This window comes from Mizuhopecten yessoensis, unplaced genomic scaffold (genome assembly GCF_002113885.1).
Source record: "Mizuhopecten yessoensis strain PY_sf001 unplaced genomic scaffold, ASM211388v2 scaffold2255, whole genome shotgun sequence".
Taxonomy (NCBI): Eukaryota; Metazoa; Mollusca; class Bivalvia; order Pectinida; family Pectinidae; genus Mizuhopecten; species Mizuhopecten yessoensis.
In genome coordinates this window covers 218,827-228,398 of record NW_018404455.1, presented here as the reverse complement: position 1 = coordinate 228,398, position 9,572 = coordinate 218,827, and the positions used below count along the sequence as shown (strand labels likewise).

Genomic DNA, 9,572 nt, shown 5'->3' with positions numbered 1-9,572 from the left:
CCCTTCGCCCAAACTTCAATACAGTCGGTGCCGTCGATGGACGATGACATATCCCCGGCCCCTATGCCAATTCAACCTATGCACAGTTTTGCCTCCGATATATCTGACATGCCACATGTTAATTTGGATGGGAGAGAACATGCTGAGCCATCGGATGGTTACAAAGTCAAAGGACCTTTTGTAAATACACATGACTTTAGTGTTTCAATAAGTGAAATTGAATTGCAAAAGGATGATGAAACTAAAAACGACATGCATATATCTTTAAGCAGAAGTGATCCAGAAGTATTATCGTGCAGGGCCCGGCATATGACTCCTGGCAAGACCGAAAGCAAACCAAACTTACATAAAAGCAGACCTGGTTACTACGAGGATGGTCATAAAAAAGGTCGATACCAAATTAATAAGGCGACAAGTAGACAAAGTCAGGAACCCCACAACAGGAAAATAGGTCCAGAAATGCAGTTCTCAGTAAGAATAGAGTATAAGAAAACTGAAGATGAACCGACACCAAGAGATGGCACCTACTCAGAGATTCTGAATATGCCAAGATGGGTCGAAAAGGAAAAGTCAAATGTCGAAAGCTTTGCTCGAGAAAACATCAAGGAGTCTGCTGTAGAAGAAATGCTTCTCGACCAAGGACGCTATATTAGGGACGCGGGAAATGTAGGCGGCATTAATAACTACCCTCTTTCAAATGATAAGAGTTATCCTAATAAAAACTATACACAAAATCCTCAATCAAATGATTTCAACGGGAAAAGTAAAAAAGGTTTCGAAGTTGGAGATACACCTTTTCCCCCACAAGAAATGATTGATTATAGTGAAAATAAACATGACAGTTCACAAAAAATGGCATCTGAAAAGAACGTCGACAGTTCTGATTTCAGTGGCGAGAGTATCAAGGTGCCCAGCGATGAAACCAGGAACACTGTTGTTCAGTCGAAAGAGCTCAGACAAAAATCTTCCCCGGAGAGTGGCTTTGTTAGCATACCTTGCGGATCGGACAAAACAAATGTTGAAACGGATGACGTTACAGTTGATCCCGATGAATCCACATTTGAATCGGCCAAGAAAGTGGCAGACTCAGAGGGAAAACGAGTGAAAACAACAGAATCAGATCTAGACTCTGGTGATGGGCAAATTGTGGTAAACGCAGATGAAAATATATCTGTCGAAACCGAAACGTCTGATAATAGTGTTATAAACAGATGCGGGGTCATAAATAAAAGTACAGAAATTTCAGGCCAGAAATATGATGACTTTTCTGACCAACCAACTGGTGATGAGTCCCCAGATTCTATGGGTGAAGTTGAAGGAGGCTTTTTCGTAACAACTCTTGATCCTTCGGAACCGGAGGAAACAGAAAACAAAGGGGTGCCGTCAAGCAATGATTCTGGTATTGCTCAGGAAGACTTGAATCTTCTACAGGAATATACTAATGATGACTTACAAGAAACCACATCGTCCCGAAACGTCATGAGGCCATCTAGAATTGGTATTGGGCTTTCGCATGATATCCAGGCCTAACGCAGAACCAATCCTCATATAACTATTCGTTTGTGAAACATTTCTCCATACCTTTTATCTACTTCTTAGACGCTATTTGACAGAAATGACATCAGTCTTCATTATATTAAGTGAAATTTATCTAGAAAGAGGCTATTCAAGACTTCTTCATCACTATAACACCGCTTAGTCTCCACATCAAGCTACAGACGTAGAATCAACATCATATCCATACATCAACCCTAGTGTGATCAGACGTTATAAAATAGACTACATCAAGCAGAACCAGGTGAGTGTTTGTTGTGCCAGTAGAGTTGATATACATTTATTAGCTTTATAGAAAGACAAAATGAGCATTCCATCTCCCGCGATTAAGTATGTTTCACGAGGAAGAATCCCGAGTGAAACATGAATAGTAAAGGGGGGAACGAAACGTGATTCCCTATCACAGAGTTAATACATACTTTATGTTTGATAAATGTTTAAAATGTAATAAAAAGAAAACAAAATAAGGTTTTCCCGTTCATTACTATATATATTTCACTCGTATGGCATTGAACGGGAAACTATTACACATTCCCTATGTAATAAATACTAATTTAGATAACATGGATAGAAGAGTTATCCCCCTTTTGACATGTTTTCTTTATATGTCACTTCACACAAATCGTTATTGATTAGATATGACTTGCACTAAATATTGTTAAATTTTTTGCTTTTCCATTTCGTGGTACATCACTGATGATAACATCATGATGTTTGTCACTTTTTCGAGTCTACGTTATTCTTTTCTCTTTTAATTTTCAATTTCAAATATTTTATTCTCCTTGCAAGAGATAATATATAATGTGAAGGTACCTGAACAGACATACATATGCAAACTTATTTATAACATCGCTTTAGTAGAACGAGTTAGTGTTGTCGCACACTGTAGGAGGCCTACTGAGCAACACTCACTCATCCTCTCGTTTTTTGTTTGTAATAGCACTCCATTGTTATTATTGTGGTATTTCAAAATTTTATAAATTGTTTCTTTCGTGTGTTCATTTACTTTAAACCAAGTATTGCGGATGCATAGCTCTAGTCATATTATTGTGTGGCATGTACTTTGGACTAATGCATCCACGATGTTATACTCCACAGAGAACAAAATGACTTTAATGCGGAGGAATATATAATTACTCATTTATACATTCTCCAAATCATATGACAAGGTATTTGAATCTAAAAGTTTGAAAGGGTTTCATGTTTGTCATGTATTTGTACTTTTGTTAATAAGATTATATAGTCATATTTATATCAATTAGTCACATTTATATATTACATATTTACACACAGCTGTTGTTAGGACAAAACAGTTTTCTTATTTACAGTCCAGAACAAGTGAAAGATATAACAACTTAATCGTTTTGACTGCTTGGAGCAATGAGGAACCTTTATTGCAAATATCACAATCGCATTACAAATAAGATGCTAGAATTATAGCTAAATTGTAACTTTATGACAATGACAAGTATGGTTTTAGCTTCTCTGTGTCAATGCATGACTTCTTGGGAGGGGAAGGGGACTCTGTGCTAATTATCGTCATTCTAGTAAATGTACTAGAGGTCAACTTATTGAGTGACACCAATTCTGCCATAACAAAAGCATTGGAGGAAAGTGACCAGGTTGTCACTTAGTAATGCAGCTATGGCTGCAAGAAGCATTAAAAAATACAACACAACGAGAGGTCATGTGTAAGGAATGTTTAAACCATTACAAATGTCATTACTGCAACAGATCAGAATCAGAAAAAAATGTTTAATTAACTACTTTTTTGGACATTTCAAAACGTTAGACTGTATTTTTCAAACAGGCTTTTTCTAAACAACGTTATGTATTTCGAAACAAATACTGTATACTGCATGTTATTTCTATGAAGTCAAAATTCGTAAAAAAAATATCATTTATAATGTTGCTCATCATTCTCTTCTAAACAGAACATTTATTTTATTCCTCATGTATACCATTTATTATTATCATAAATTAATGAATTAACGGGAGGTAACTCGTAAAACTTTATAAAAAATCCGAAATGAGTATGGCCTTGTCATTTTGAATAAACGCGTATTGTTGTTTTATGTTTAGTGGTATTTATATATCACCACATCCTACTTCGTATATCAATGTTATCGTTAAACACTTCATGCTAAAGAACCGTATATAATCATATATCTGATCAATCATACTCTGCACTTGCAATTCATTAAACAAGGTATTTAAATATCTTATTGATTAAACAGATGATAGAACATGCTTTGTAAATAAATCGACGTCGTCAGGTATTTATTTATCTATCAACTCTGGCAGTGCTTTGTAATAAAAACAATTGGTGAACTGATGCTTGACGGCATTGGAAAATAAAATCTAATTTTGTAAAATCACCACCTCATATTCTTAAGGCGTTGTAGTTAAACTTTGCAGTAGAATATTTCAGCAGAACTACTCCGGTTATATAGTAATTTTCATTTCGTTTTTTCATATTACCTTACATGTTTACTAGGGGAAAGAATCAAACAAACAAAACGTGCATGAATTATGATTAAAAAAATATTGGCTGAACTGTCAACGTTTTACCAATTTTTTCATTTTACACGACATCACAAAGCGAATAGAAAGTCGATCGTCGCTTTATTTTATGTCCTAAATATGCGGAATTCTTGGCGTACGCTGTAATCTTTATAGATCAATATATCTATTTATAGATCATTCAATTGTGTAATATAAGTCACTTGAAAATGTTATACTTTACTCAATGATATAATAATGATTTTTTTATACTTTATTCAATAATTTTATACAAAAGTCATTATTATACAAAAATCATTTCACTTCAAAAGTCACTCAATTATGTTATTGTATACCGGGAACTTTTCGCCCACTCAAACCTTCGCCAGAATAATCCATATTCGCCTAATGTAAATTTCGCCCTTCACATTTAATTACCATGTATATGATGTTCAGTAATGTTCGCTGTAATGATAAATTCGCCCTCATTATGGAAGGCGAAAAAGGCGAAATGTTCCCGGTATATAGTATTCCGTCTTTGCGTATTGCAGAGTTATCTTCTCTTGGGAGCAGGTATTGATTGTTACGTCACTTGTTTGTGAGAATAACGTCATCAATTTTTGAGAAAACGACGTCATTTTCTCACACAAACCAATGACGTAACAATCAATACCTGCTCCCAAGAGAAGATAACACTGCAATACGCAAAGACGGAATACATGTTTAAAAGTGTCATCTGCAGAGGTGTGTAATTCACCTGTACATGGTCAACCATTTCATAATGAAATTAACATATATATGTACTCATGTACTTTTTGGGGAAACAAAAAGTTTAAAAATATATAATAAAATATAGTGTTTTTATGTAATTTCTTAAAATACTTTGGAAATGTTTTAAAGAGGCAATATTCCATACCTCCTGATGTCTTTTCAAATTTTTAAAATATTCGACTTAAGCTCCTGTATTATACAACAAAGTTGCTTAGAACCCATTTTATTAAAGACGTTTATTTACTGTTATATCTGTCAGCTCAATGTGAGCGACTTAAATATCCTAGCTTCCTTATCATGCATATGTTATATTGTAAATATAACATAGTTATATTGTTATACTCTCTTATAATCAAGATGTGGGGTTTAAAAGGTCAAAAACGTTAACTATTTGTTTAATTTCAAACTTGAGGTTGTTCGCAAAACTCGGGTTTTCCGTATGACACTATGCCCGAGTTTTGTACAACATGCAATTAACACTTCGAATAGTCGTCATATTTTATTGTTGTCAATATTATCAATTCTAAAACGGATTCACAGAATGCCACACTCTGTTTACAAACCTTGGTTTATTTTCAATATAAAACGAGTTGCTTGTTTATTTTAGAACGACATATATTTGCGTACATCAAACAGTTTCTTTATAATGATACGGTTTGACTACGCTGACCTGGTCAAAGTTTACTTATACAGTGTATATGCTTATGTGAAGTTATTTACAAAGCCTGTTCAGCATAAAACGTGTGTTAAGTCTTTTTAGGTACATTTCACATTGTGGAAAACACACAAAACGTTTGAATGCAATGACTTGGCAGAGATATAGTTATACCTTATACGTATTCACCCTCTGTTCACAACCTAACCAGGTGCATGAAAACCTGTTAAGACAACGAATGTTTTCATACAAACTTAACGAGATTAATGTATTAGGGTTTTTTGTTAATTTTTTCCGACATGCATGTGCCAAATCTCAAATTGTTTACAACGATTTTAAATACAATATATAAATGTTATTGATAAAAATACATACATGTATACAACTAAAAGTTTTGTCAGTATACCAATATCTCAGTTTAACAAAATTGTAGAATAAAAAGAATCTGTAAGACGGGCAATTCCTATGTCCTTAGAAGCAAAGTATTTTAAATGACTTAGTAGTAAGGGAAATAGGAAATAACGTGGAACTTATAATAACCAAGAGATTGGATTCAGAAAATGTATCAGGTTTAAGGTAGAAAAAATATGCAATATGTCGGCAATTATATTTGTATATGAATGTGGCATTAAGGATAATACGACCGATATAAGGTGACGGAGAGCTGAAGACAGCTACTGTAATATAATTAGATCGCTTCTTTAGTCGTGTCTATCCGTGAGCTATGTCCTCTCTGTCTTGGGTTTCCAGATTGTTGTGTATTACACTATTCTGTAACGACCATCTGCATGCTATCTGATGGTAGCGACACGGCTTTGTCGAACGTCAGACAAAGCTCTGTGTCATTGTTAAATGGTATATAGATAGGTCTGATCAGTGTGTATGGAGCTCCACGCTTCAATGGCACTGCACCAGTCACCGAAATATCTAGGACCACCCGCTCCATAATTTTATATTTTATAATATCGTATCTCTCGTAGAGACTGACGTTTCGTAGGGAACACAATATGGTGCCAGGAGGATTATATTTTCCTCAAAGGATTAATACGTGAGTTTATACAAATTCTCAATGGATTAATATGCATTATTTGCATACTATGTATACACCTCAGTGCAAATAGTGTTACCATGATTGAAAAAGGTAATGTTTCTTTTATATTGATATCATATTCTTTTCTGACATATGAACATAACTTTGAAGGAAATATATGTGATATATCTATTGTTTTCGGTTGGTCTTAACACACAAATACTGATGATATTTAAGATTTTAACAGAGACTCATTGGATGTAGTCCAAATACCTTTAAGACTAATACCTTTAAGACTATCTTTATATATCTACCATAGTTCAATATTGTAGATACACATATTCAAGTACACTGGTTTGGAATGTCAGATGTTTTGGTAACATGGCCAAGATTTAGGGGACAAATTAGAAATGTTCAATACTTTCAATAACTTTATGAGGCCGTAAACCGCAGCCATAGAACTCCTTTACAAATATGTACAAAAATCGAAAGCAAATGAAAAAAAAACATATTTGGCAATCAGGATGGCAGGTGGAAGGGGATGCAATATACTATAACTGTGTTTTTCTCTGATCTTACTGTTTAATTGAGCTAGGCCTATAGTGTACATATGATACGTATATGTAGGTGCTGTTGGTTACATTACATCAATACATATCATGTCTTTGATCTCCTTGAAAGAAAGTCGGTTATTACTAGTTCATTAAATTTGTATAGCTTTTCCTCCGGTAGAAGTCACGAATTTAAACAACAGCAGGGGAAAATCAAAGAATTTAAGACAATGAGTATAGCTATCCACGGCTTCTGTATACTAAGGTTTCGTTCGGAAGTGTGTCTGTGTATTTATATATACTTGATAAATCATAATGCGATTATTTTCTGCGATACTGATCAGCATGGTGCGTCTCATTAGGAATAAATACATTTAAGGTGATTTCAAAATATCGCAGCATTAGGAAATAGTAAGGGGAGAAACGCAGAGGAATAGAAGAGTCTTCGGAACAAAACTTAGTCTTTGCGTGTTTCAGTGTGTTTGTTTATCTGTTTATTCAGCACCACCATGTGATATGAGAAATAAGTGTTACTTGGACAAGCACGGAGATGGGTTGGAGTCGGTCAAGGCAGCCTCCATAGGCTCCTCTACTGTGTCCATGATGCCTTCACTGGCTCCGAGTTCTGTGTCATCGCTTATCTCGTCCTTCACTCCGAGTCAAGGTTTTGACAAGGAAAACCGGCAACAGCGTCTACAGAGATCTAACACCAACGACTTCAACACAATGCGTATGGCCAACCTCGTCAGGGAAAGGAATCTGGATAGCCAGGCGTACTACAAGCGTGTCTCCTTCCTTCCGCTTAAAATCAGGTAAAGGTTCTTTTTGTATGATGTTAGTCTTTTAGGGCTAGCCATTGTAGTTTGACTTAAAGCAGTATAAATTAAATTAGTACTATGGTGTAGTGTAGAAGGGAAAGTGCGCACCTGTGTTTATGCCAAATGAATGTCCTTGAAATTTCGTTTGATATGGCCTTAACGTCAATGTAACACACTAATATTATTCTGGTGCACAAGGTAGAAAATGGGGATACAGTATGTAAGTTATTCGAAGCATATACTTGAAAAACTGTATATCAATTTCTAGACAAATGACGGATAACATTACAAAGATTATAAGGAGTTAGATGTGCACTAAACGAGGAACACAGAAGGAAACCCCGCGTTTTCAGGGGTTCCAATATATGTTGCCTCATAAATTATTATGCAATGTGGTAAAACAAATTAGTTTTTCATGGTTCTACTGGAAAAATGCATTTTACACAACGGCAGTAACACTTAAACCTATTTTGAGACGGACTGAAGGGGTTAGTGTTACTGGGGTCAGTTCAGGCTACGCGATTACTCGAGATTGTGGTACAAAGTATTCCTAATATATGACTGCCCTGTTCTCTATCGCCTCGTCAAACATACATTGTGACTGATTTATTATCTTTTATTGCAACGTCATAATCAAACTTAATTGACTGGCGTTATATGTTTCCTGCAATTGATGGTAGTCTGAACTATTTAATTACAAAATATCCCCTTAAATGGCATAGGCTAAAGTCATCATTTTGCCAATAACTACGATTGTCAGGAAGTAAGTTTGACTTGATTTTGATTAAAAACTATTGGGCCAGCTTAGAGACTTCGTCATTTCTACATACAAGTATTCACTCATCACTAGCTTGTTCGTTATTAAAACCACGCTATTGTTAAGTGAACTATATGGATTGGTAGTATTTTGGCCTCGGGAACTTACGCAATGGACTTACGTCTTAGTGTTTTAGATTAAAGGAAATGTTTGTCTAACCCATACATCGCAAACTCTTTAGGTTCTCTTATCCTCTAATAAGAGTTATTTTTTAACTTTAATTGCTCGAACTTACGTTTTGCTTTATATATAAATTCCTATATAAGCGATCAATGAAAAGTAAGAAGTGCGAGATTAATGGTTTGGTACCATCACTTTGCCAATGGTTAAAACTTTGATGGATCATCTTTCATTATGCAATGGCCGTGAAATGTATTTGAGTTAGACATATATATATCTATATGACATGTCTCAAACATATACATATATATATATATACAGAAAAAATAAGATTAACGACCGACTAAAAAACTAGCTGCTTTCACCCTTCACATGGCTCTCGGGTTTCAGGATGTTGGTAATATATATATTCAGTGTTGACTAAAGACTCAATGTTCACATGAGGACAATCGTGACTAGTAGTACAGGGATTACCTCCCCTCTTTCACATCTAAATAAGAAAATAAACATAAGGATCTAATAAACAAATGAAAAGAATCAGAAAATAGAATTAAGGAGTAGTATTACATGCAAACCAACTGCAAACAATATATATATCCGGAAGAACAAGATATCATCAATGGACAGAAATAACGTTGATTAACTGAACATCAAAGAAATTGCGATCTCAGTGATGAACAATTACTTGGTTCTCTACTTATGGGCGGATTGGTCGAGTGGTTAACGCTTCAGCCTTCCACGCAGACGGCCGGGG

The 9,572-nt window shown here is 35.0% G+C and overlaps 1 protein-coding gene across 4 annotated transcripts in view; it reads left to right on the top strand.

Annotated features, from left to right (window-relative positions):
• The first annotated feature begins 1,569 nt into the window (after window positions 1-1,569).
• The window catches only part of LOC110445387, a 34,423-nt gene continuing 26,420 nt past the window's right edge, over window positions 1,570-9,572 (top strand). For 2 of the 4 annotated variants that reach the window (XM_021489967.1, XM_021489966.1), the window contains exons 1-2: window positions 6,455-6,623; window positions 7,566-7,875. In XM_021489967.1, the coding sequence (XP_021345642.1) occupies window positions 6,611-6,623; window positions 7,566-7,875 (323 nt within the window). In that variant the 5' untranslated portion in view covers window positions 6,455-6,610. Of the gene's footprint in view, window positions 1,799-6,454; window positions 6,624-7,565; window positions 7,876-9,572 lie in introns of those variants that run through there. The other 2 variants (XM_021489968.1, XR_002462351.1) reach the window with 2 other exon arrangements.